At 53.8% G+C, this 27,584-nt stretch overlaps 2 protein-coding genes across 2 annotated transcripts; both read right to left on the bottom strand.

Annotated features, from left to right (window-relative positions):
• Positions 1–78: 78 nt before the first annotated feature.
• On the bottom strand, positions 79–8,567 carry Mvd (mevalonate diphosphate decarboxylase). Its single transcript, XM_052166254.1, has 10 exons — positions 8,422–8,567; positions 6,697–6,767; positions 5,947–6,061; positions 5,489–5,635; positions 4,047–4,246; positions 3,663–3,737; positions 3,258–3,476; positions 2,766–2,881; positions 1,262–1,370; positions 79–661 (listed from the first exon to the last, which is right to left on the bottom strand). Exons 1-10 carry the CDS (start codon positions 8,492–8,494, stop codon positions 581–583), a joined length of 1,206 nt encoding a protein of 401 aa, XP_052022214.1. The 5' UTR covers positions 8,495–8,567; the 3' UTR covers positions 79–580.
• Positions 8,568–19,336: 10,769 nt separating this feature from the next.
• On the bottom strand, positions 19,337–25,677 carry Snai3 (snail family transcriptional repressor 3). Its single transcript, XM_052166690.1, has 3 exons — positions 25,565–25,677; positions 21,319–21,924; positions 19,337–20,213 (listed from the first exon to the last, which is right to left on the bottom strand). The coding sequence occupies exons 1-3, from the start codon at positions 25,638–25,640 to the stop codon at positions 20,032–20,034; spliced, it is 864 nt and encodes a 287-aa protein (XP_052022650.1). The 5' UTR covers positions 25,641–25,677; the 3' UTR covers positions 19,337–20,031.
• Positions 25,678–27,584: the final 1,907 nt, after the last annotated feature.

Below are 27,584 nucleotides of genomic sequence, written 5' to 3'. Positions count from 1 at the left end.
CAGCAGCCTAGGAACTGAACTGTAGATCAGGGACCCTAGAAAGTGGGCGTAGCAAGAAGCAGGCACAGCCTAGGCAGGCAGGCAGACAGCAGCACACTTTATTCCTGTGGTCACTGGGTCCACTGACTGAACCTTCGTGAGGCGCCCACACCCACAATGGACCCTACCCGTGGGCTTGACAGGTCCTATCCTCACCAGGAGGCTTTATAAAGAAACTGTGGCCTGGGGCTCAGCAGAGAGGCACCGCTGTGTGAGCCATCACGCTTCGACGGTTACTGAGGCATCAGAACATCTTCAAGGGGAGAGACACCAATCCCTTTCCCTGGTGAGCTCCTGTGTGGAGCACAGGAAGGTGGGTAGAGCGGGTCAGCTAGCCCTTCGGAAACCAGCGGGGAACCTGAGGCACTTGAAAGGGGTCCCCCTGGCTGCCCAGACAGCTGCTCTTCACACTCCAAACCCCCCACCCCAAATTATATCATCAAAGAACCCTTTGGGCGTGGCCAATCAGCACTGCCAGCTCCCGAGTTCCAGTGAGCAGCCTCTTTCTCCAAATGGCACGAGGAACCGGACGAGGGAGAGGTCAAAGGTCCTCTTGTGGCAGGCCGTCCGGGCCCAGCAGATGATCGTGACAGTCGTCTAGGACTTGAGGTCCTGGTCCGACCTGGAGGAGGAAAATCGGCATCCAGTCATGGGTCGCAGCAGCAGCAGCCACGGCTCGAGACCTCACAGGCCAGAGACTCTAAAGCACCATTAGGCTGGGGGTGAGACGGGTCCCTTCCTGCTAAGTCCGCACCGGCTTGTGCAAGCTGAGCCTCTAGCTTGGTGCCCCTTACCCTGGACAGGCTAGATGGTGGAGATCTGAGTGACCCTCATCAGGTGCCTGGTATAGACAGCACTGAGCCTCTTTGAGCAGGATCAGGAGACACGGGATGCTGGCCTGCTTGTGGTGGGGTACATCCTGAGGGCAGAGTCCTGGGGACCCCAACATCTAGCAAGAGGCTGCTTTTCATCTTCTCTCAGTCCCAAGAGGGTTAGTCCCCAGCCCTCATACCCCAGCACACCCCCACCCTCCTCCTCCACCTGCAAGTTGTCCCTAAATGACCACTGAGGGGACATGAGTAAACCAGACAGTGTCCGGTGACTCTGAGCCTAAAGAACGGCCTGTGGCTACTTCTGTGCCTCCTGCTTGAGACACAGTGGGCTGTGGGAGCCTGGGCCCCCCAGCATGTACGGAGGTGACTGCCGTGCGCACTGGCCTCACCTGAGTGGCAATGATGTACTGGATCCCACCAGGGCTGGGCTCCACAGCCAGCGCAGCCTTCAGCTCATCAGACAGAAGAACAGGCGCCACCTGCAGCCCCTTCAGGAACCTAGGCAAAGAAGGCAGAAGTGTGTTCCTGATGTTGTGCACGGAAGGCCCAGAAGGGCAGCTCCTCAGACATGGTGGGCTGGGGATGGTGCGGGTGAGGGGCACAGGGGTCTACTACTTTTTAGAGATGATGAGAAAGTGGCACACACAGTCAGACCAGTCCCAGAAGACAGACCTGTGTCAGGAAGAGACAAGAAACCACACGCACAGGCTCAAACGTGTTCAATAAGGACGAAATCGGGGCTCTGTTTAAATCCTACACTTCAAAGTATCAGACCCTGAACACACTCATCAGAATGCCTCATGCATTAATTTCCTAATAAAATTCACTTCCGGCCGGAGAGGTGGCTCAGGGATTGAGACACGTGTTGCTCTTCCAGGGGAGCTGGGTTAAGTTCTCAGCACCTCCATCGCAGCTCACAACCACAGGTGACTCCAAGTCCAGTGGCTCTGACGCCCTCTTCTGGCCTTCAAGGATACTGCACACAGGGAGTACTAACATTCATGCATGCAAACTACTTAGACACATTTTTTTAAAAAGGCTTAAAATGTTTTAAATAAATAAATAAAGCCCAAGTCAGCTTTTGCCCAAGCAGGACCCCTGAGCTTCCAGGGATAATTACTCTTCTTAAAAGATAATTTTTTTCCCTGGGCGGTGGTGGTGCACGCCTTTAATCCCAGCACTTGGGAGGCAGAGGCAAATCAGTCTCTGAGTTTGGAGCCAGTCTGGTCTACAGAGCAAGCTCCAGGACAGCTAGGGTTACACAGAGAAACTGTCTTGGGAAAAATAAATTAGAAAAATTAAAAAAAATTTTAATTCACCCTTTGGAGTTAAAGGTCAGCCCAGGATGGATCGGAACCGAGCTCCTGGGCACGGAAGCCACCTTACCCAGCTGAGAGTTCACTTCTTTTTCTCTTTTTCTTTTTGGTTTTTTGGATTTGTTTTTTTCAAGACAGGGTTTCTCTGTGTAGCCCTGGCTGTCCTGGAACTCACTTTGTAGACCAGGCTGACCTCGAACTCAGAGATCCACCGGCCTCTGCCTCCCAGAGTGCTGGGATTACAGGCGTGCACCACCACTGCCTGGCTCTTTTTTTCTTTTTCTTTTTTTTTTTTTTTGGTTTTTGGGGTTTTTTTTTGGCTTTTTTGAGGCAGGCGTGTGCCACCACTGCCCGGCTGAGAGGTTATTTCTTAGAAGGGGGATATGGTATTTGTTCACGCTCCCGCAACGTGTGGCTACTGGGAGAGTTTGAATGCTGCTGTGTGGCTGCTGTGTGCAGTGGCTGAGTCCCCGCGGGATGAGCAGGGCGCCTGAGAGCCCGAGGCCCAGCACTCTGACTACCATTTGTTCCTAGAATGTCCCGTGCATCTCGAGGCAGGAAGCAGGGATGCACTCACTTGTCTCCATTGGCTGCAGGGGGGAAGCAGTGCCTTACGGCAGCCACAAAGTCAGCCACAGTGTCCTCCAGAGTGAAGATCACAGCATTGGGGCCCGCGTCAAATGTGTACGCCACCTGGAAGCAAAGTGTGTCTCCAGCTGTTCGCTCGGCACCCTTGGCTCTGACCCTCTACTGCTGGGGAACCTAGCATCTCCCAGAGCTGTAGAGGGCCCGGGCAGTCAAACCAAGGAGTGGTATCAACCAAACACCCTGGTGTGAGTCACCTTTGCCTGGAGCTCAGGAATAGGCTACCAGGCTGCAAATTAAGCAAGACAGAAAAACACAGAACAAACCAAAACTGTCAGGTAGAGCTTGTCCATGTCCTGTCAGCATGGTCCCGAGCTCCCCCTCCCCCGCACCCTCTGTCTGTCTCTGTGTACCCACAAACACTGTCGTTTGCCCGCGCTCCCCAGCCCACTTCCCCCGCAGCCTGCACCCCATGCACTGTCACCTTCGTCTGCCCGTGGTGGCTGTTGAAGCGGTGGACTAGCTGGATGATGCGCCTGGAGGTGTCATTGAGGTAGGAGATGGGCGGGAAGGTGTCCAGGCAGGTGGCGTGGAACTGGTTGCTGTCCTTCATGGTCAGCAGGGCGAAGCCCTGGAAGTCCCGTTCTCGGATGCAATGGGTCATCTCCTTCATGCGTTCAGGCACAACGGACTCAGCCCGGAACTGCAAGGTGGGCGAGTGGGTGGGTAAGTCAGTGGGTGGGCATACTCTGCCAGCAGGCCTGAGCCCAGGACCTCCAGAGCCACCCACCCACCAGGGGAGCGCCACCTTGAGGACTGCACACCACTCTGACCACTGCAGACTCTCCTTGGGCAGGGCTCCGGTCTCTGCCGCCCCCAGCACGCCTACCTTGAGCAGGGGACTGGTCTCCACGCTGGTCTGCATGCCTACTGTACTGCCTGTCTGCTTCTTCTCTGCGCTCACCTGAACGGGGGTAGCACTGAGCCCGAGCCGCAGGAAACCAACCCAGAATCACAGACTATCCCTTGGCCCTGCCCTCTGCCATCCCAGCCCTGAAGTCCTTGTCGGGGAAGGGTAATGGGGTATGTGTCTGGTGATATCATGGAAAGGGGCACACCCAGGCCACGTGGGAGCCACTGCTGACCTCACTGCCCACCACCAACAGCCCCGGTCTGTTCTGTAACCCCTGCTGGCCTAGGATCCTAGTGAGATCCCAGCCCCAGCCCTTGCTAAACAGCCATCCCCCCACCAGCTGCGTGCCCGTCTACTCACCACAAGGATAAGGACTCGGAGCTGGGGCCAGTGCCACTCCGGGGCTACCTGCCGGGCGATGCTATCCTTCCCATCGGCCTGCTCCCCCATCTGCCACTCCACGAAGCCCCCGTAGAGACTGCGGCATGCGCTGCCCGAGCCCCGCCGAGCCACTTCCGAGAGGTCTCCTTCCACCCCGTAGACCCGGGCCAGGGTGTAAGCTGAAGGTACAGTGAAGAGACAAGAGGCAGGGGAAGGGTTAATGTGCTACATGGTCCGGGAAATGAGGTTCCCAGAAGGCAGCGCTAGGCTCTGGCGTCCGTCCGTCCATCCGTCCGTCCGTCCATCCGTCCGTCCGGGCTGGCACCTCCCAGCTCCGTACTGGGTTTGGAAATGTAGCCCTGGTGAAGCGCCTCAGGACCTGGGTTGGGGAAGTTTCTTTGAAGAGCTGCACCCAAGTGGAGCACTAAGGGAGGAGGGGGCAATGAGGAGGCCATGAGGTGACTCGGGGAAGGCAGCAGGGCGGGCAGTGTGAGGGGAACTCGCTGATGGGGGGAGGTGCGTCCCTGAGTCCAGCGCTCTTGGAAAGGTGACCCTGCCTCAAGGCTCGCCTACGGCTCCAATTCAGGACACAAGGGAGCCAGCAGGACCAGAAGTTATCGCCCCTGGAGCCAAGGAGGAAACTAAGCTTGCCACCCGTGAGGGCTGCCTGTGCCAGGACGGGGATGCTACGCAGTGACCCAAGGCAAGAAGCAGAGATGATACTGATGGCAGGGGAGAGTCCCCAACCATGGGGACAGACAGCTGGAAGGCAGCCATGCCTGGAGCTGGGCCACAGCCTTGAAATTCTGGGAACACCCCTCCCCCATGCCTCAAGATAAGTAGCTTCTGTTACTTGTGCCATTTGGAAGCTGAAGGGCCCTCACACAAATGCATAGAGGGTCTGGTGGTCAATTGCATTCTGGGAAAAACCAAACTCAAGGCCCCTGTACAGGGAGCTCCAGCAATGGCAGCTTTGATGATTTGTATCTGCTAGGTCTAAGGAGTGGCACTATTAGGAGGTGTGGCCTTGTTGGAGTGGGTGTGGCCTTGTTGGAGTGGGTGTGGCCTTGTTGGAGTGGGTGTGTCACTGTGGGAGTGGCCTATAAGACCCTCATCCTAGCTGCCTGGAAGCCAGTCTTCCTCGAGCAGCCTTCAGATGAAGATGTAGAACTCTCAGCTCCTCCTGCACCATGCCTGCCTGGATGCTGCCATGTTCCCACCTTGATGATAATGAACTGAACCTCTGAACCTGTGAGCCAGCCCCACTTAAATGTCGTCCTTTATAATATAGTTGCCTTGGTCACAGTGTCTGTTCACAGCAGTACAACCCTCACCTAGACACTAGCCCAGGATGCTGACAGGCCAGAGAACCCCCTACTACTACAGAGCAGAACCAGGTCCCCCTGTCCATGGGCACCCACCTAGGCAGGCGTAGCCCGCTGCTGAGGAGGCCAGGCCTGCAGCGGTGGGGAAGTTGTTCACCGACGCCACGTGCACCTTATAGCCGAGGCTGAGGGGTAGGGCATCTCCGTCCCCCGTGCTCCTCCGCTTCCGAGCCAGGCGGCGAACTGCAGGTCAGACGGATGGCATGGTGAGTGGCCTTGCAGGCTGGCAGACGCACTGAACCCACACCCGATGCCTTGTTTAACTGGAGGCTAGGAGAGGGGGGAGGCTGGAAGGGGGGAGGCTGGGAGGGGGGAGGCTGGAAGGGGGGAGGCTGGGAGGGGGGAGGCTGGAAGAGGCAAGAGTATGGCTGAAATCTGTGACACAGTAACTCTCACACGGACTTCCTCCTGGGGTGCTCCAACCCCAGCCCTTCCCTGTCTGCTACCAGAGGTTTCCCGTGCACACTCAACACCCCGCTGTTACCCCAACTCACTCTCTCTCAGGCAGGCGTGGAGCCGTGGCTGCCCCACGTCCTCCTCGCGACCGTTCAGCCAGATGCGGTCCTCTGTGAAGTCCTTGCTGATGGCAGCAGTTGTGGTGGTTTTTAGCTGGGAATAAAAACAGGGGTCAGTGCTGAGGACGAATCCCACCAAGCATCCCTTTCTGCTAGGTAGAAGGCCTTTCCTACCTAGGGCCAGTATGGCTATCTGCCTGGGCAGGGGTGAGCATGTGGAAGGTCAGAAGGGCCACCCAGGCCAGCCCTGGCTAGGTGGCAGGGAAGTCCGCAAGTCCCTCAGGCTAGTCGCACGGGCGTGGCCTGCGCTGTGTCGGGCGCTGAGAACTGTCTCACCCACAGCAGAACCACGGGCAACCTGGTCCCTCTTGAGTAAAGGAATTAGACGTAAAACCAGCCCTGTGGCTTTGGGTCTGTGTGTGGATGAGGAGTCGAGGGAGGCGCGTGTTGCACTGTCAACAGAATTAGGCCGGACGGTGGTGGCGCACGCCTGTAATCCCAGCACTTGGAAGGCAGAGGCAGGCAGATTTCTGAGTTTGAGGCCAGCCTGGTCTACAGAGTGAGTTCCAGGACAGCCAGGGCTACACAGAGAAACCCTGTCTCAAAAAAAAAAAAAAAAAAAAAACAACAAACAAACAAACAAAAAAAGGACACAGGAGGCCTGGCTATGGTCCCATGAGAAGCCACCCCGTTCCAGCCACCAGAGCAGTCTACGCAGTGCACAGTCACCTGGTCCTGGTGTAGTGTGACACTCAGGGAGGAGTTGATAGGTAAGATCAGTGCTTCATCTCGCTTTCCCCCTGAAACAACAACCGAAGCAGTGAGTTCCTGGGTACTCCCCACAGTGCCCCACCCCCTCTCACTACACCACCTCAGGAAGACCTCCTAGGTTGGCTGCAGACTCAGGGCTCAGGGTCCCAGCACAGTGGGGGTAGGCGGTCCATCCACCTACACTTCCTCCATCTTTCTTTCCCTGCCTAGATACAGCTGTGGGCTTTTGCCAGGGACCACGTGCCTTTGTGGCTCGTGGTCTCCTCCTTCACCTGTGTGTCCGCCCAGAGGGGCCCAGGTCCTTGCCACGTCACAGACAGTACCAATCAGAATGGCCCCTCTCTGCCCAGTACTCTTGTGATCCCAAGCACAGTCAAATCTCCAGAAAGCCCAGGAGCAGACACCCAATAGCACCCACAGCTCTTAGCTTGTAGTACTGCACTTTTGTTGGGCATTGGCAGATGCTTGGCAAGGTAGGAGGTGTTTGGCCAGGCGATAACAAAAGACTAACACTGGGCAGGTGTTTTCACCTTTCTGGTGTGTCTGAAGACAGCTACAGTGTACCCACATACATGAAATAAACAAACAAACTTTGGAAGGAAAGAGGAAGGAAGGGAAATCAAGATGGCTATGCAGCACTAGGAATACAAGCTGGGTACTGTCACCCCAGGGAACGAACCCACAGATCCTTAACAGAATAAAGAACTGCCACTTGTCCCCCCAGAGCTGCTCCTGGGCATTCTTCCTAAGAAGGGTGAAAATTCACACAAAAACCTGCCCATAAATGTGGCAGCAGCTTTCCTGGTTCACAGAACTCCTGTTCTAGGGCCTAAGCAACCGTGGGCAATGGAATCTTGCTGTGTCCACCTGGATACTCTTCCAGAAAAGTGTGCCGACTGAAACGAGCCAAACTCAAGAATCTACAGGCTGTGTGGATCCATTTCCAGTTCTAAATGATCACGGCGGAAGGAAGAGAAGGAGGGAGGCTGGGGTGAGACGCCCTGGACCCTGCGAGACCTCCCTAGTTTACAGGTGTCACCAGGGAAGGAGGAAGAGCAGAAGGCTGCTCCTCACACACAGCGGCCACTGTGTCAACAGCTTCAGAAGTGACAGTAGAGGCCAGGGGTGCATAGCATGTGAGGCTGAGGCTGGCCCGTGGAGAGCCCCGCCTCTCCCTAGCAGCGAAGAGCCTTAACTTCACCATCGCAGACCTGCAGTGGTGTACCCCTCTCCAGGCCAGAGCCCAACCAATCTAGCAGCGATAACCCCCATCTTCAGCCCAGCCCCGCTGATCCCTGCATGGTAACGCCCCCTTCATTCCCGAGCGACCCTCCCAGCTACTGCGGATCCGGGACATGGGCCTTTCCCTCCGGCCCTAGGACCCTGAATCCCGGCAGCAATAACCTGCCCTGTGCCCATCGAACCTGGCACCTGTGCCCCGGTCTCCAGTTCCTAGGATCCCCGATCCTGGCTGCAGTAACCCCCGTTTCCAGCACTGTGCCCATCGTTCCCGACGATGGTGATCTTCCCCCCATTCCAGCCTGGAGGATCACCTTCCCCAGCCCAGCTACTCTGGAACCCGACCATCCAGCCCAGGGGTCCCAGGATTCCAGGCCCGGTGACTACGGCCTCCCGCTCTACGTCCGGATCCCGGCCGAGGCGACCCTTGTCTCCAGCACTCACAGTACTTGATAACCGCGATGTTGACCGGCGCGGTGCAGGTGACCATTAGGTCCTGAGGCTTTTCCGAGGCCATGACCAAGAGGCTGGAATCTAAGCTACAGAGCGCAGCACCGGTTTCCCCAGTGTCTACACTCTCACGCGCTGCCATATGATTGGCCCGCGCACTGCGCTTTTCCCTTGCCGTCCAATAGGCGACGGGCCCAACCCATGGTCCACTTTTTAGCCAATGGACAGAATCGAATGATGTGCGGCTGACACTGAGCCCGCCCCCTCCCCGCCCCGTGCTTCTAAGCTCGTGGCTGCGAGCAAGGGGCGGGGTCTGCTGGGGGGCATCTACGCATGCGCCATATGCACAGGCGGTATCTGCGCAGGCGCGGGAGGCCTCCTTGTCTTAAAGGTTCCTCCTCGTCGCACAAGCACCACAGGATAGCCAGAGTGACCGACGGGGCAGCGGGGCCATCTGCTGCTGAAACAGCGGGGCCGATAGAGGATGCGCATCCAGCCTCTCCGCTGCACGCACAGCTCACTAGACAGTGAATCCGGAGACATCCTCTGATCCACAGCCCAAGGTCGTGCCGGACCCCACATCCTGGAGTCTCCTACATTCACAATCCGACTTGTCACAATCTCCAGTCTCCTGGTCCCACAGTCTGGGGTCTCACAGCCTGTCTGGGTCTCACAGCTTGCCTGAGGGGTCCAGCCGCCGGCGGATGTGCTGCATCCGAGATGGGATTTTCAAATGCTGTCCCCTCTCCCAAGCTCCACCCAAGCAAGAATTCTGTCTTTTTTTTCATACTGAAATGGGTTGGCACGTTTCTGTGTCATTCTTACAGTTAAGTGGCATTTAGTATATTTATTTGGTACAGCCATCACCTCTGTTTCCAGAACCGACTATCCATTCTCCCAACAGAAACAGATACAACTTCCTAGTTCCAACTCTTCTAAAAGTTGTGGCTGTTGAATGGCTTAGAGTTCCGAAGACTTGAGAGTATGCGATACCAGGCCACCAGTTCTGTTCCTAGGAGTGTTGATGGTACCAATTCTTTAACAGCCTTCTGGCTGACATTTTATACACAGTGAATGGGAGTTGCTTTTTCTTCCACGCTGCTTTTCTTTTCTTTTTTTTTAAACATCTGAGTTTCTTGGACGATTTCCAGCTCCACACCAAAACAATGCCCTTGTTTGTCTAGACCGTCGGTAATTTATTCAAGCCGTCCCCCTTTGAAGCCGTGCACGGTACTTTCCTTGTACTTTCCTTGCACTTTGTATAAGAGTGCTTCCGTAGATTCCTAGAAGTGGATGAACCAGCCAAGCAGCTATGCCTGGGGCAATGTTGATAGCTGTTGGCAGGCTGCCATCTTGGAAGCTGGATCGATCGTTCAGCTCTGCTGACTAGGGAGCGAGTGTGTGGTACTTTCTGCACTGCCTCAGTAGACAGCCTGTCAGTCTGACGGCTGGCCAATGGGAGCTCACTGTTGTTTCCTTGTAGCGTGCGAGATGGCTCTTATTTTCAATTTCCCTTACAATAACTTTTCTGCTTCACAAAAAAAAAAAAAAAAAAAAAAAAAAAAAAAAAGAGCCAGCAGAGGGCTGGAGAGATGGCTCAGTGGTTAACTGCTCTTCCGAAGGTCCTGAGTTCAAATCCCAGCAACCACAGGGTGGTTCACAACCGATCTGACGCCCTCTTCTGGAGTGTCTGAAGACTGCTACAGTGTGCTTACATATAATAAATAAATAAATCTTTTAAAAAAACAAAACAAAACAAGCCAGCAGGAAGGTGATAGTGTACACCTTTAATTTCAACACTCAGGAGCCTGAGGTGTTAGGTGGATTTCTGTAAGTACCAGGCCAGCCTGAAAAAAAAAACCTAAGTAAATAAATAAACCCAAAGAAGAAGAAAGGGGCGGGAGTCTCTGTGAGTTCAAGGCCAGCAGAAGTACACAGCGAGATCCTCTCTCTAAAAAACATTAACTTAAAGAAGAGAATGAGCCAGGCAGTGGTGGCCCACACCTGTAATCCCAGCACTTGGGAGGCAGAGGCAGGCGGATTTCTGAGTTCGAGGCCAGCCTAGTCTATAGAGTGAGTGCCAGGGCTATACAGAGAAACCCTGTCTCAAACAAAACAAAACAAAACACAGAAGAGAACAATTCACTCCAGAACGAACAGTCTCACCCATGAGAATCCTTGTACACTATTAGGTACAGAGGTCATGGTCACCTCATGGGCTGAAGAACACCAGTACGTGGAACCCCGTGCACTTTGAAGCTAAGAGCCAGTGGTAGGTCACCTTTCTAGTCATCAAACGTTGTAAATGTCTGTCATGTTTGTGAATTTCATTGTTGGTCAGGGATACAAATGGATGAGATGCAGGAGGGAAGAGAGAGTCCACCAGGGCCCAGCGCCGGCTGCTTTTACCTCGGAGCTTGGCCTGAAGAGGCCAGCAGAGGGGACCAAAGTGCAGCTGGGATTCCCAGGCCAGGCACGGGGGACAGAACACCTCTGAAAGCAACCTAAAAAGGGAGGATACTGTTTGTGGATTTCTGTGCCCCTGGCCCTTGTCCCTTTGAACTCAGTTCCCTAGGGAAGTCTTCAGAGGTCAGAGTTGTTCCAGAGCACCTGGGTAACCAGAGAGACCGGAATAGAGGTAGATTCCATCCAGTGGTTCTGTTTCCCTGTGAAAAACAGCTCCGGCGCAGGCCTATCAGGTGCAGCCAATGAAGCAGGTGGCTAGAGGCTGGCAGCTGTGTTTAGCAGGGACTGAGGTACCAAAGGACCAAGAGGAGGTGTGGGGCCTGGGCAGAACTAGGGGCCATAGAGTAAGCAGAGAGGAAGGAGAAACTGTCCGGGCCGCCCAGGCTGGAATTTCCTTACTCTGCCACGAGAAGCAAATTCCTTCCTTCAGCCAGGCCAGGGGCGTAGTGACCAGTGCCTCCTCTGACCTCGTGGGTTCCTGGGCACCAGCCCTCAGGACTCTTTGCCTCCACCTCCCTGCTCCCCAGGCCTGTTCTTTGCCTGGACTTTGGCCCTCGTCTTGGCCTTGACAGATCCGACCCCTGCACTGGGCGACCTCTAAAGGCACCTGCCTTGTTTGGACTCCGTGACCACAGCCCAACGTGGCCTTTAGAACAGGTATGAGCCACACTTCTGGTAAGAGGCCAGTGTGGGGGGGATGGGAGAGGGGAAGGGGCAGGTGTCACAGAAAATGCCAGCAGCTTCAGACAGGGACCAAATAAATGGAAGTGGCTGTCCCCATGCACCTGCATAGCCATCTTGGAGTGGGTCACACTTTCTGGGTATCACAAAGAGTTCTTTTTTTGTTTGTTTGTTTTTTTTTGTTTTTTGTTTTTTTGAGACAGTTTCTCTGTGTGGCCCTGGCTGTCCTGAAACCTGGAACTCACTCTGTAGATCAGGCTGGCCTTGAACTCAGAAATCCGCCTGCCTCTGCCTCCCAGAGTGCTGGGATTACAGGAGTGCGCCACCACTGCCCGAAATAATTTTTTCAATTTGGGTGTTCTTTTTTTTTTTTTTTAAAGATTTATTTATTTATTTATTTATTTATTTTCTGTATGTGAGTACACTATAGCTTCAGACACACCTGAAGAGGACGTCAGCTCTCTTTACTGATGGTTGTGAGCCACCATGTGGTTACTAGGAATTTTGAACTCAAGAGCTCTGGGAGAGCAGTTAGTGCTCTTTTTTTTTTTTTTAAAGACTTATTTATTTATTATATGTAAGTACACTGTAGCTGTCTTCAGACACCAGAAGAGGGCATCAGATCTCATTACAGATGGTTGTGAGCCACCATGTGGTTGCTGGGATTTGAACTCAAGACCTTCAGAAGAACAGTCAGTGCTCTTAACCACTGAGCCCCCTCTCAGCCCCCTAATTTGGGTTTTTGTTTTTGTTTTTTTTAAGTTGTGGCCAAATATGTATACCAGGTTAGGTTAGCAGAGTGCTCACCTAGCCTCCGTCTCCACCACAGCATGAACCAAATGTGGCTCACATCTGTCATCCCAGTGCTTAGGAGGTGGAGACAGAAGAGTTAAGAGTTCAAGGTCATCCTCAGCTATAGAGCAAGTTGGAGACTAACATGGGATTTTAAAGGCTTGTCTTTAAAAAAAAAAGTTTACTAGGGCTGGAGAGATGGCTCAGCGGTTAAGAGCACTAACTGCTCTCCCAGAGGTCTTGAGTTCAATTCCTAGCAACCACATGGTGGCTCACAACCATCAGTAAAGAGAGCTGACGCCCTCTTCTGGTGTGTCTGACGCTACAGCGTACTCACATACAGAAAAGAAATAAATCTTTAAAAAAAAAAAAAAGAAGAAGAAAAACACCCAAATTGAAAAAATTATTTCGGGCAGTGGTGGCGTATGCCTGTAATCCCAGCACTCTGGGAGGCAGAGGCAGGTGGATTTCTGAATTTGAAGCCAGCCTGGTCTACAGAGTGAGTTCCAGGACAGCCAGAGCTATACAGAGAAACCCTGTCTCGAAAAACAATAAATAAATAAATAAATAAATAGCAAGGGTGAGTGCGGAAGAGCAGCAGTGTTGGCCCTGAGGTGGGCAGTGAGACCCGCAGCTGAAGCTATGGTACTTAAGGAGAGAGGACGAGTCCGTTGGCATGGCTTCCTATCCCCACGTGGCCTGTCATGTGCCTTTTGTGTATAGAGGGCAGTGGGGTGTGAGGTAAAACCACCCTCGTGGGGGATGTCTGAGGGGAAGGTCTGGTGGTGGTGGTCCTTACCTAGGTGGGAACAAGGGGCATGATAGCCGGATGCACCAGTGGGGTTTGTCCAGGGGCTGTGGAGATGCTTTGAGAACAGCCGAAGTTCCAGAACAGCCCTGGGAGTGATAGGATATCAGGGAGCTGCAGCCGAGGCAGCCTAGACACTGCTGTGGGTGACACAAGACCTATCAGGCTGTGGTGGTGGGCGGGCGGGAGGGAGGGAGGGAGGGAGGGAGGGAGGAAGGGAGACTGCAGAATTAAGGGAGGAAGCATCCTCTGTGCTAGCCTAGAGAGGAAGTTGGACAAAAGAGAGGAGAGATGGCAGTGTTAGCTCGCATCTTTTCAGAGCTTGGCTGAAGGGTAAAGAAAACTTAAATCAGATGTGCAGTGAAGAGCCCTTTCTGGAAGCCCGGAACCCATGGGAGGCATCTGGTAGTCAAGACGAAGAGAGTAGAAGGCAGAAGATACCTGTCAGAAAGGGAAGTCTCTGGTCCAGTTCTTAGACATGGGCCTGTGCAGGGCTGCTTGGCCCCGGGTAGAGCTGAGTTCATGAGGGGGTGGGGAGGCTCTAGGGAAGATTTTCTGCATGTGGAGGTGGAAGGCTCAGAGAGTGACTGAGGACTGCGGAGGGCTAATTACCACGTCCTCACCACGCCACTGTACCCAACCTTCATTTGTGGAAGAAGTGATCAGTGCTAGTGGGTGGAGGGCTCTCCCTGTGCTGTGGGATCTTGCTTCCGTTTGACTTTAGAATCTTCCTAGTTGTGAACTGTGATAACGGGACCATTGTGATGGGCTTTCAGAGTGCAATTCTGGCCACTAATCACAATGACATGGAGGTTCGGGCCTTCCAATGGCGGGGTGTCTTGATCATGGCCTGGGAAAAGGCTTTGTCACATAGATGACAGAATGCTAAGCTCTGGGTAATTTGCTGATTTGGAAACCTTTTGAGATGTGTCACTGCCCCCAGAAGAAGCAAGCAGAGGAAATTAGTCCACAAGGGGGACAGAACCAGGAGCAGCTGTGACATTCTCAGAAGCTGTATAGTTGAGTAAGCACAGATGCTACTCACCGAGATGACCAAGGCAAAGTCTGCAGTAACCTGGGTCTGTAAATGTTAACGATTGACAGGCGTGGGGTGGCTTGTGAGAGTGGAAACAGATGTTCCCGGGAGCTGTAAGGTGGTTGTGTTGTTTGTTTGTTTGTTTGTTTGTTTGTTTAGAGACAGGGTCTCACTATGTAGCCTTGACTGGCCTGGAACTTGCTATATAGACCAGGCTAGCCTCCAACTCACAGAGATCCACTTGCCTCTACCTCACAAGTAAAGGTGTATGCCACCATGCCCTGCCCATAAAGTTGACTGAACCCCAGTGCCAGCGATGGGTTAGCTCCCTAACAGGTGTTGACCGAAGAGGCCCTAGAGGCCCCCAAAGGTAACAGCTATTGCCACAGTTCACTAGGACTCAGCTGGAGTGTCTCCTCCCTGGGACCTAGCCTGTGGGGCCAGACGTTACTACTGAGGATGCTGGGGAGGATGAAGACCAAAAGTCCTACTTAATTGTGGACCCTGGGTGCTTCACAATGAGGCAGCTAATGCAGCAGCTGCCCAGTGGTCATGAATAAACCTTTCTAAACCAGGTGTGGTGGCGCTCGCCTTTAATCCCGACTCTCAGGAGGCAGACAGGTGGGTGTCTGTGAGTTTCATGTCTGGCTGGGCTCTATGCCTGCATAGAGAATTCCAGGACCTCAGGGCTACATATAAAGACAAAAGCAAACAACCCCACCCAACCTCATGGATGTACTTAGTGCCCTTCCAGAGAAGGAGAGTCATTTCTGGTACTGGGAATTTAGACAACCTTTCACCTTGGAAGTAATAGGTTCCAGTGAGGAAAAGGTTATTACTGGGGTATTAAATGATGTACCTGAAAAAGTGCTCCGTCACTGCCAGAGACCATCATAGCTGGGCTTGCTGACTGTTGGCCGAGCAGGTCAGGAGGTCATGGCCTCCTCTGAGTATCTGGCCAGCCCCCCCAACAAGTTGTGTGCTATTCGCCCTGTGTGACCTGGGCTCTCTGGCTAGGGCTAGCCGGTCTGTGTGAGAGAAGAATCAGGAGAAAGGACTCCATCTGTAAATCCACAGGGAGTCACCTAGTGCAGCAGTACCTTTGTTTTGGGGTCATAGGTGAAGTGGGGTAAATGGTGCTTTTGTCTCCCTAAGGGAGGGAATTGTAGCAACATAAGACAAGGAGGTGGGGGGTTTAGGGGGGATCTCTGCGAGACAGGAGATAGTGAGGCTAGAGAGAACTTTGACTAGGTGGGAGGTGGTGTCCCCAGAGTGATGTCCTGGGCCATCCCCCAAACAAAAAAAATGTCTGAGTGTTGTTTGTTTTGGGGAATCAGTGGGAAGATTCACGTGACATGATTTAGTTCAACGTAGCAAATAAGCCGGAAAGTACAGAGGAGACAGGTGTCTTAAATTAAGGACTGTCACATGGGGTGGGGAGGGGACGACGGATCAGCAGTTAAGACCACTTGTTCTCTCACAGAAGAGTAGGCTTCCGCTTTCATCACCCACATGGTGGCTTACAGTAACCTGTAACTCAGGACAGTTGGTGTGGCTCATGCCTTCAATCCCAGCACTTGGGAGGCAGAGACAAGAATCTCTGTGAGTTCGAGGATTCAAGGCCAGCCTAGTCTACAGAGAGAGTTTCAGGACAGCTAAGGCTACACAGAGAAACCCTGTTTCAAAAAACAAAGTCTGAAACTCCAGTTCCAGGGAATCTGATGCCCCACGGGAACCAGACAAACGTCTGGTGCAAGCAAAACATTCCTACACTTGAAGGGAAAAAAGAGCTGTCACAATAGACTTAACTCTCTGTCCCAAAGAGAGCTGCAGGATATGTGTGTCCTGGTTTATTCGGGGGATGGGATCTGGCCTTCTAGAATGACCACTGTATTAAGGGTGTGTTTGGTTCGGTCTAAGGTACACTCATACTGTGTTAAGGCCTTAAGTTAAGGATCCTCTCTCACTTCCGTTTCTGTCGGTCTTTCTCCAGGTCTTCGGCCATGCTAGGCCCATCTTCTACCACTACACTATATCCCCACTCCAGAGATCTCTAAATAAAGATATAGAAGATTCAGAGCCAAGGGTAAAACCCAGGGCTTCCATGTGTTCTGTAACTGAAGATATTTTTTGCCTGGCGTTCTCTTTAATTCTAACATTGAACTTTGTGTGGATTTTTTAAGGACTTTTTTATGTATATGTGTCTATATGCTATATGTATGGAGTGTCCACAGAAGGCAGCGGGGAGAGGGGGCATTGGGCCCTGAAGCTGGAGTTATATGCTCTTGTAATTGGCCATTTGTCTCTGTTTTAACCCACAAGCCATCTCTGCAGTCCCAGCAGATCTAGACATGGGGAAGCTGGCTATATGATTAACTCAGCAGACACTGGATGTTCTGGGCTGGGCTGCAGGGGTGTGGCTGTCCCCCTCAGCAGCCACGTGCTCTCCCTGGGTGTTCCACTCCGCAGTCACAGCAGCCTGGAAACTTGTGTTCCGTCAGGTTCAGCCAGGGAGCTATACTTAGCCACGTGGGCGCAGCCAGGAGTGGATGCTCGAGTATAGATAGTAACAAGTGGGCTATTTCAAGCATCTGGAGAACCCCCTAGAATATTCCGGGCCAAAATGCTATTTATATAACCCACCCGGCTTCTGGAAGCAAAAGCTATAACCTTCGTGTCTCTTTGGCTTTCTGAAGAGGCTTCTTTCAACGGGCTGTGGGGACAGGGACTGGGTCATCCAAAGGCCTGCTGTCCCTCAAGCACCTGTTTCCAGAAAGCCAGGGCTGTTCTTTCCTTTCAACCCTGACTGGGAGACCAGTGGAGGCCCTCAGACCCTAGATGTCCTCTCTGCAGTACTGCCCTGTGCCCTCCTGGAAGGGCAGCCAGCACTCAGGGAAGACAGCTTCCAGATGTGATGGGTCACATCTGGATGTGATGGGTCACATAGTTATCTCATCCTGAGTACCACTGAGCTTGCAGGCCTCTGCTTCCCAGAGACATCACAGGACTGCGACTAGACCTGTTTCCCTACACTCCTGGGCCCCTTGTCCCTCCTTGTGCCATGCTCCCATTTTAGAGAGAGGTTCTAACAAAAGGCCTAAAAGTTTTCTCAAAAGTTTGTCCTTAGGAGGGGAAGTGGGACTTTCAAATGTAATTCTATAGGAGGGGACAGTCAAGGAAGAAAAGCAACCCCATAGAAAAGGCCGCCTAAGCACACTGGGACACCCTCTTCCTGACCCTCATTCTGCATGTCAGGGACTGGGCCCAGAAATTAAGTGAGAAGCCACTCTCCCCCCCTCCCCCTCCCCCCCCTCCCCCGTTCCTTTGCTGTGCCAGGCTGGCTGGGCAGGCGCAGGTGTCTGCCGGCAGGGCCGCTCAGCTGCTGTGGCCTGACTTCAGCCTGGCCTGCCGAGTGGAAAGCGTCCTCTGTTCACTCCGTAGCTGTTCCCTGCAGGTACCCTCCTCCCGCTTCTCTGCCAACCCCACCCCCTCCACTACCTCAGCTCTCCACCAGCCCAGATATAAATACGAGAGCATTTTCCATGGGCTGGGAAACATTCCACTTTATTTTGGGCTGTGAGATTCCCTGCTTCGTACCCGACAGGTGTGACGGCCCCATTTAGACATGGGGAACCAGAAATAGAACACAATCTACAATATAGCTTCCTCTGGGCATCTGGATGCTATTTTAAAAGAACATTCCTGTGAGAAACCCAGGCTCATGTTGGTTGGGGTTCTGAGGGTCCCTCCACCAGGGGACTCTTGACCTGCTTGTAGAAGGACCAGACATTTGGGGACATGATTTCTTCCTTTGCTTTGACAGTTGAAGAGGGGGTGGGGGGAGGGAAGGGGCTTCTTACACACAACCTTTGAAGCTATTTCTGACACCTGACTAACCTTGTGATCCTGTATAGATTTTAAGAAGGAATCATCAGATCTCCCCCACCCCACCCCACCTTGCTCTAAGAGTGAGGACCAGGTAGGGTGACTTCTCAAACCACATGTTCTTGGGTGTTTGGGCTGAATAGCAGTCCCCTACCTCAAATCCATGTCAAAATCCTAACCCGTTGCAGACCCTTAGAAGTGGGTCTTTGCAGCTGCAGAGATGAGGACCTGTAGAGAGACCTGCAGGCTCAGGGCAGTGTGATGGCAGAGACAGGACCTCCCACAAGACAAGGACAAAGAAAGCATCCACCTCCGGCCTTGGGGGCCACTTTGAGCTGGGACTTCTGGCTGCCAGCACGTGTTCGATGGCTGCATTTTCATTTAGAGGGTTCCCACGAACCCACTTCCTGCCTCCCGTGCAGGGAACATGAGTGTATCTCAAAAGTGTGTCCCTCCTGATCTAGAAGCCCAACCTCAAGGTCAAGTTTCTAAGCCAGGTATGGCGCACCTGCCCGTAACCCAGCTAGGAGGCCGAGGCAGAAAGACCGCAGGGAGCTCGAGGCCAGCCGTGGCCCACAGACTGAGGCCGTCTCCAAACAAATAGGTCACGCTTTCTCTGAGGAGTCCCTAAAGCCAGCAAACCACAGCTAGATGCCTACTACCAAGTCTGGCCTGAAGCAGCTGCAAAACCAGAGGCTAAGGGACCCGTATCACCCTGTGGGCTCTCCCAGCCGCTTGCTTTCCCACATGAAGGTGCAGCAGGCTCCTGGAAACTCGGGAGAAGGTGGGGACCCTTGCTACTGGACCTGGACAAGGTGGCTGATTCGTGTCCCTTGTTCTGGGCCAGAAGTGGAGCGGCCGAGAGACTCTTAAAAATATGTCAAGACTTCTCTCTACCGGATCCTATGGGTCTCCTTTCTCTGCCCAACTCAAGTCAGTCAGACCCACTGAAAGAACAAAGTCCTGCTCTCTCCTGTGCCTGGGACGCTACTCAGCTGCTCGCCACCCTACTGTTTCTCAGCCTTGGTCCCATCTGAGTGTCCTTCACGGGCCCTCAACCCTGCTGCTGTTGTCCCCCAACATTTCTCCATGCCACTTCATGCAGCTAGTTTCTCTTCCAGGTTTTATTTCTCCCAGAGAAGGCCGCAAGCTCCCCTGCACACAGGCCTCTGAAGTGCTCTGACATGATGCCCTCTGTCTCCTGTCTGCTCTGTGCCCAGAAGGGTCCTGTTACCCCTGAAGAAATTCTGCCTCCTCCACAGATCCAGGGCATCGGTAAAGACTCAAGATGTCAAGGCTTGAGACAGGAGGCCCGAGTGTGAAGGCTCTTTATTACCCACAGCTGCTCTCCTGAGATGTTAACCAGCCACTGAGGCCAGCAGGACAGCAATGCTGAGGAAAGGTGAGGTGGGACCTGGCTTCAGCCCAGTCCTCCCCGGCCCTGCCCCATCTTACAGGGAGGGGCCAGGGTGTATGTGTGCTTGTGTATACACACGCATGTGCACACAAGGGGCAGGAGAAAATGTGTCTCCAGCCCCAAGGTATAGGCAACAGAGGCCGGCGGAGAGGTAGCTGTGCTTTCCAAGGTTAGACACACATTGTGCTCTCAAGTAAAAATGGTCATTCCAAGTTGCACACAAAGGGACCCAGGTGGCCAGGACAGTTGGTGTCATGGTGGGTTTTGTCTAGTGTTAGCTGTTTCCCAATAGATGCTCCTTTTTGGAACAGGTCCAGCAGACAGGCCAAACTGAAAACGTTGGTTATTTTGGTGAGCCTTGTGGTGATAAGTGTCCTCTCAACACAGGCCTTAGGGAAAGACGCCCAAAGGCTCCACTGGGCGTGGTTCTGGCAGGACACAGGGAGCTGGGCCCTGTCCTGGATGACAGAACCACCGAGAATATTGTCAGGTGTGGCCCCTCCACTCTGCTGTGCCCCCCTAGGGGCCAGGACAGCAGCCGGCTTCCTCATGCCGTGCCAGGAGGGACATGCGGGAGAAGGCCTTGGGGCACACCGTGCACCTGTACTTCTTGGTACCAGCGTGAGTCTGCAGATGGGCCCTCAGGTTGGAACGGTCAGCAAAGGCCCTGCTGCAGTGAGAACAGGTATAAGGCTTCTCACCTGTGGGAGGAAGAAAGCAGGTCAGGGGAGTGGCTGCCACCAGGACAATCCCACAGATGGTGGCTAGAGGTGAAATGTCACTGTTGACTAGTAACTTGCCCTTGTCCTCTAAATCCTCACCACCCAAACACCCAAGGCCAGAGCCCTTTGGACAGTCAAACTGTCACTTGGGGCAGGATCACAGCATCAGAGGATCTTCTCAGCCAAGCCCTAGGTGCTTAGTTCTGACTGTGAGAACTAAGGGCAGCGAGAGGCCCTGGCAGCGCTTCCTGGCAGGGGTTACTGAGCCACTGTGAGGACAGAGCTGGGTGGAGGAGCTCGAGTCCTAGACACAGGGCCATCTCCAATCAGGGATACCAAGGGTGGGGACAGAAGCTTTCTACTGAGACCTTGGCTCTCAGGATAACCCTCTCAAGAGGAAGGGGAGAGGGCCATTGAGAATCGTCTGTCTGGTGCTGTAGCCCACAACAGGCATGTGCATCCTAACTGGTTACAGTTCTCTAAGCCCAGAGTCTGCCCTTCTTGTGGGAGTTCCCACAGTGACCGCACTCCCTTGTCTTCAGACTTCCCTGGCCCTGAAGCCACGAGATGAGGGTAGACGTCTCCGCAGCTGCAGTTCCCAGTGTTGGCGTGCAGAGATGCCTGTCTCCTCAGCGCCCTTCCAACCCTACTCAGAAATTGGGCCTTCACAAAGATCACAGGTAAGATGAGGCCATCCGGGGAATCCTAATGCTAGGACTTAACAGGGGTCTCCCTTCCCTTACAGCAGAGACACACCCAGGGGAGAGGGCATTAGGAAGTCAGGGGCAGAGACAGATAAACAGATGTGGCCATTTGCCAATGAGTAGGGCAGCTGCCAAGCGACCAGAGAGGCAAGACCTGTCATTCCTACAGCCTTTGCGGAGAATGTGGCCTGGCCATGACTGCAGTTTAGGTTTCTGGCCTCAGGACCTTGAGGGGACAGGTCTGTGCTGCTCTTTATCTGTTGGGATGTGTGTCGGCAGCTGTGGGAGGTGCAGGGGCCCTGCCGACGACGTCTCCTTTCTCCTCCCCAGCCCCTCCCCCAACAGATCCTTCTCCCAGATTGCAGCCTTGCCCCTCCTACCTGTGTGGGTGCGGATGTGGCCCTGGAGCAGCCAGGGCCTGGAGAAGGCCTTGCCACACACCTTACAAATGCAGGGCAGCGTGTGGGTGCGGATATGCATCTTGAGGGCACCCAGGCTGGCATACTCCTTGTCACAGTACCTACAGGTGAAGGTGCGCTCAGTCGACAACTGGCAGTGCAGCTGCTGGTGCCTGGCCAGGCCCGCCAGCGTGTGATACGGCCTGCGGCAGTGGATGCACTCAAAACCACCTGGGACTCGACATGGCCCCTCAGCCCTGAGATGTTCATCTAGAGCACCATCTGGGCCCAGGATTGGAGGCCAGCGTGTGGGCAGCACCAACAATGGGGGCAGATTGAAGCTGTCTTTGAGAGTCATACTGGGGGCCTGGCCAGCCCGAGGGCCCACCCAGCTGATTTCCTGAGGTCCCGGTTCAGAGGCTCCCAGAGTTTCTCCGTGATGTGGCAGAAGAGGCAGGGAGATGCAGGCGACGGCAGAGGTACTGTCCCAAGGCTGTAGAGGGTCGCTGGGATTGCAAGGGGCCTCCTTGTCTGGCTGGTGGCGGGACCCCACTGGCCCCTCACAGGCGGAGCAGGAGCCATTAGCTTCTAGCAGAGCAGAGGGGAGAGAGAACACATAGTGAGGAAGGAGATCCCATGGCGGGAGCTTTGAAACTTCTGCTCCCTTATCTGACTGTAGTCTGGCCTGTCTTATAGGTCAGCAGCAGCCAGCAGGAAGCCAGAGGTACAAATGCCTACCACGAACCTGTCCTTCCTACAGCAGCCAAAGTTCTCACCTTCATCTACTGTTCTGGTCCACAGAGGTGGTAAGAGAGGTAAGGGCTGTGGAATTCAGGGACTAGACATGTCCAGACACTAGAGGTGACTGAACTTGTTTAAAATGAGCAAAGTATCTTTCAGAACCTCCAGTGCTCAGGAATATAAACAGCTGCAAAGCCAGGCATCTGCAAACTCAGCATTCAGGAGACTAAGTTAGGCGGATTTCAAATCTGAGCCAGCCTGGGCTACTTATGGAGACCTCAAGAATCAGCTCCTCACGGGACTTCTTGCTCAAGTCCTGGAGCTTGTCTAAGGAGCCCCAGTCCCACTTCTGGACAGCGGGTAGCAGCTGGGGCTAGCACTTCTGGGCTCCCACACAGATGCATGCCCTCAGAACAAAAAGAACCTGGTAAAACCAGCCAGCCACCCCCACAGCAATCAGCCTCCACTCACCGCAGGGTCACCCTTGTGGCGTCTCCCTGAGTGTGTCACGATGTGCTGTGCTTGGCCACATCCCTGGCCACTCAACAGCACACACTTGCTACCCTGTATGCGTGCACGGACATGCCTGGCCAGGCAGGTGGCTGCAGGCTGTGGCGGCTGCTTAACGAGGCAGCATCAGATTTAGTCCTGGCTTTGTGTGCCCTTCAGTTGTGGCCGGAATTTTGTATGTTTAATCAAACAATGCTGGTATCCCTCCCTCCCGACACACACAAGAGACCAGGCTGCAGATAAGAGGCAAATTCTGGATTTCCCAAAGACAGAAGCACTGACTGATCTGCCACACACGCGGAGACAGACCTCTGTGTACCCTTGTTTCTAACTTGATGCAAAGGCTTTGGGTAGAAATGTCAGTTCACAGGTCGGGAGGGAATATTCCCAAATGAAACGTTTGATTAGAAACTAGCCTAGGTACTACGAAAGTTTACAGCTCCACTATGGAAAGTCCAAAAGCACAATTTAAAAATAGGTACAAAGGGTAGGAGGCACAGCTCAGCCGGGAGAGCGCTTGCCCGGCACTCAAGATGTCCTGGGGTCCTTTTCTAAACTCGGTGTAACATTGTACATTTGTAATCCAAATTAGGAAGGTGGAGGCAGGAGGATCAGAAGCTGAAAGTCATCCTCAGCTACAAAGTGTTCAAGGCTAGCCTGGGTTACATTTTGACCCCTCAAAAGTAGGGGCCATAGGAATATTTATTTCTCCAACAACAATACACAAGTTGGCAAGATGGCTAAGCAGGCAGACAGGTTTGCAGCCGAGTCCGCCAATCCGAGTTTTATATCCCAACGCTTAAGATGAAAGGGGAAAGCTACTTGCTTTTATCTCTGACATCCACATACATTCCCTGATACACGTGTCCACACCCACTCACAAATAATAAAGTTTTCTTAATTAAAAAAAGACTAAGGTTTTAAAAAGCATGTGGGCAGCATGCACACAAGATAATAGCCACTATCAGACACTGGAAAGATGCAGATTAAAACCACATCAAGGCACCATGTCTTACTTCAAGGATGGCTAGAACTTAAGCAAGAAGAGACAAGCGCTGGCGAGGATACGGAGAGCCGGGAAGTTAAATTCCATTACTCTCTTCCTACCTGACTTCTTTGACACATTGTTTTTAATCATATAGCTGGCATATCATTCTCTGGATTGGAGGAGAGAGCAGGTCATTGTCAGCAGAGTTCTGGACCACAGAATGTGGGGAGTTTCACTCGGGTCCTGTCTGTAGGAAAGCCTCCACTTCTGCCACCAAGACACTACCAGGTTCAAACCCTGCGTTCTGTGTCCACTCATGCAGGTGGGAGAGACCGTGGCTTCTGCACACGCCTCTCCTATGTTCATTTGCACTTCTGTGATTTCTGCAGCTTTGGTTCCCCAGGGGGGAGATGAGGGTCTCAGTGCCCTGTGGCTCAAGGAATCCCTGAAGCCCCTTCGGAGGAGGGAGGGGGAACTTCAGACCTCAGCACCTCCGGTATACTCTAGGGTGATGTCTCAATAGGAAGAGAGGCACTGGGACCTTGGGGTCCTGGGAAAGCCAAGAGGGGACACTAAAGGGCATTAAGACTACTATGGACGCTGGGCAGTGGTGGCGCACGCCTTTAATCCCAGCACTTGGGAGGCAGAGGCAGGCGGATTTCCGAGTTTGAGGCCAGTCTGATCTACAGAGTGAGTTCCAGGACAGCCAGGGCTACACAGAGAAACCCTGTCTTGAATTACCCCCTCCCAAAAAAAGAGACTACTCTGGGCAATCTCCTGTTGGTGACAGGGCCCTGCAGGACCTGATTTGCCCATTTAAGTGGCAAGCTGGTGTGTGCTGTCGAGGTGCAGCCTAAGGTTTTAAGCTCCAAAGCTATGGCCTAGGGCCAGAGGCATGGTTCAGTGGGGAGGGGAGGGCTTGATTAGTCTTATGCGAGGCATTGATTCCATCCTTCCGTACAGGAGGGAAAAGGACCAACATTCACTCTAAGTACAACTTTCCACCTCCTCTGTGAGGAGACCCACCACCCAACTAAAAGAAAAATCTCACACTTTGGTAGCCTCTGTTATAGAATTGCTGTAGTGACTCATTAAATTGAATTCAAAATGTTCCCCCGGAAGAGCAGGGTCTTAGATAGCACCCCCTGGTGGCAGCGTAGGTGTTGGGGCCTGATCCGAGGAACTCCCACCCACTATGTGAGTGAGGGGTGCCAGCCTGAGCCCTGACATCCAAGGTGTCCCTAGGCACCGGGCAACTCCCCAGTAAGGTCTTTCTCCAAGAAGCTGCCCACCTGAGTGGGGATAGCTCTGCCCTACTGCATGCAGCAGGCTTGCCCTGAAGATTAAGGGTTCTCAGGTGGTCAGACCTAAAAGCCCCTGAGGCTAGCAGGAATGAATGGGGGACACCTGAGCACGGACGGCACTGCACCAGGACAGCAAGGAGGCTTCTGGGAAGCGGGAAGACCACCAGAGATTGTTTGCTCTATCGAGTTCACTACCCATGAGGCAGGATGCTCTGGGGGAGTCACCAGCCACCATCTGCAGGCAGGACAAGTTTCCTGGCATTGTGGTCAGTGAGGCCTTCTCTAGGTGGGTGTATACAGCACCTGGGGCATATTTCAAGTTTGGACCCTTCCAGGCCTGCACAGAGAGGACTTCAGGGTCTGCTTAGCTGAGACTGTAGTCCTGGCAGTCCACAGGGAGAGAGAGCTTCAGGGAGATCTAAGGCTCAAGAAACTTTTTCTAAGTGGAGAGCCCAAGGCATGCCCGAGTCTTCCGAAGCAAAGAAGTTAGTTGCCCTGGGCGCACACATCCCTTTTGGAGCTCCAGTCTTAGTCCAGAAGGGAACCTCGTCCCCTGCTGAACTGGAAAGCTCTGTCCCCTTCCCCTCTCACCTGGGGCAGGTGAGACCCAGCTCCCAAGGACTTCCCAGCTGCCTCCAGCCCCGAAGCGCTGCGAGCTGGGGGCGGAGATCCGGCCAACCCCTACCTCTCAGTGTCTCCAGTTTCCCGTAGTTGGGGACCCTGTGACTGAAGTGCGTTTTCACCAGGAAGGAGCGCGGCATGGTCCCCTCCCGAGAGCAGGCAGAGTCTAGAGCCTGCGGCGGGATACCGACTGCAGTCTGGCGGCGCCCGCGGGCAGCGCGGCCGGCAGGTGCGAGAAGGGTCAGGCTCATTAGCCTAGCGCAGCACCTCGGCCAACCAGCGCGGAGCACGGCGGGGCGGGGCCGCGAAGCCACGCCCAGGACAGGTGCGCGGGCGGGGAACCCGCCGCGTGGTCAGCGGTGTCTGCCCCACGGGACTCGGCTGGCCCGCGTCATGGTCACGCACCGACCCCGCGGGGGCTGGCCATCGACCTGCCCTGGATGAAAGAGCAGAGTTCAGGGTTGGGTGACAGGGACCGGCCAAGTTGGATGAGTTAAGTCCCTATCCTCTCCAGCATCCTTTATAATCCATGCCCGGAGAGCCGGAACAGCCCTGTCTGGTTGTCTAGGTTCTCCATGCGGATGTTTACGACTGTACAGTCCGGTGGGACAGTCTCTGGGGTAGGTGGTGTGTCTGTGGCTGAGTAGCAAGGCTGTGTGGCCAGAACTGAGCTTTACCCTATAAGCCCACGTTCCTTGGCATCTGTGGGCTGAGGTAGGAAGGGGAGGGGAGTCTGCCGCGTAGGAGACAGTGGGGGAAGGGGGCTGAGTCACCCTGGCGTTCCTGTGCACGGCTGCAGGGCACGGTAGCTGGTGTCGTTCCGTTTCTAGGAGAAAACCAAGGTTCTGAGAGTTCTGTGGTCGACAGAACTGGGACTAGCCACCCTCTTGGCTGGTCAGATGTGGCTGCAAGTACTCATTTGCTACAGTGTAAGTGTGTGGAAACAGGCACCTGTGGGAAGGCTCTCCGAGGACACATTCCTGCAGGCGGCCCATCCCCCTGTTACATGTAAGATGGTGTTTGTAGCCTTTTGGAACCTCTCGCCGCCCGGGCTTAGCCTACGGTTCCAACCGAGCTCTCAGCAGCCATATCCTTCCTGACCACCCACACAATGCGGAGCCCTCAGTTGATTCTCCAAGCTCATCTTCTAACCTTAATGAGGAGGGGGGACCCGGCATACCTGAGGGGAACTGCCAGTCTCCTGAAAGGTGCTGGGCCCACCTTTGGGGCGGGAAATTGGAGATCCTCCTCCTCTGAACCCCACCTTGCTGCTGTGCAAGCTCTTTCTTCAGCTGTGACTCACAGTTCCCGCCAGCTGGCCCCATGCAGCCCCAGGAGGAGTGAGTAGCTGTCTCCAGTACTGGGGTTTAAAATCCCAAGCACACTGCTGTGGGAAGCCTCCTCAGCCAACGCAAGCCTCTGCAGGGCTTTTCCTAAAGACGCTGACACAGTGTCTGCTGCCCACGCGCTGTGCTGCTCTAACCCTCTTCAGCAGAAGTACATGTTTAGGAACCAACTCACAGGTTTCACACAGGCCCCACGTAGATCCTACGCAGATCTCAGCCATCCCCAGAAGCATGTGGAGCAGGCCGCAGGAAAACCAGAAGCCCTGACAGTAGTGAGGTACACTCACCCTGTACCACAGGAACGAGAAATGCCACTAGAAGCCTCACTAGGGGCTCCCACTGATGTGCCCACAAGAGAAGATGCGGTTTGTTTATGCCTTGGTCCCTGGTATATTGCTCGAGCTAATAGAGGGTGACACAGGTTGGAGTATAGTTATTCAGTGCATACAACTGTATGATTTAATTTAGGTGCTAAGTCTTTGCAGATGTTGCCAATTCAAGAGGAAGTCGTTTGGATGGCCTCTAACGCATTGATTAATGTCCTGACAAAGAGGCAGTGGGAGTTTGGTGTGCATAGGGGTGGCTGGAGAGTTGGGATAGAGGCTTAAGGCCTGAGTGGTCAGCAGTGAGGGAGCCCTTGTCTCCTTCCCTCGCCGACACACCTCCATGCTGGACTTCTGGCCTCCAAATAAGTTTCTGGTGTTCTCTCAAAGAAATACTCTGGTACGCCATTCCCGT

The sequence above is a fragment of the Apodemus sylvaticus genome, chromosome 21 (assembly GCF_947179515.1).
Source record: "Apodemus sylvaticus chromosome 21, mApoSyl1.1, whole genome shotgun sequence".
NCBI classification, from domain to species: Eukaryota; Metazoa; Chordata; class Mammalia; order Rodentia; family Muridae; genus Apodemus; species Apodemus sylvaticus.
This window is presented reverse-complemented; position numbering and strand designations above follow the sequence as displayed.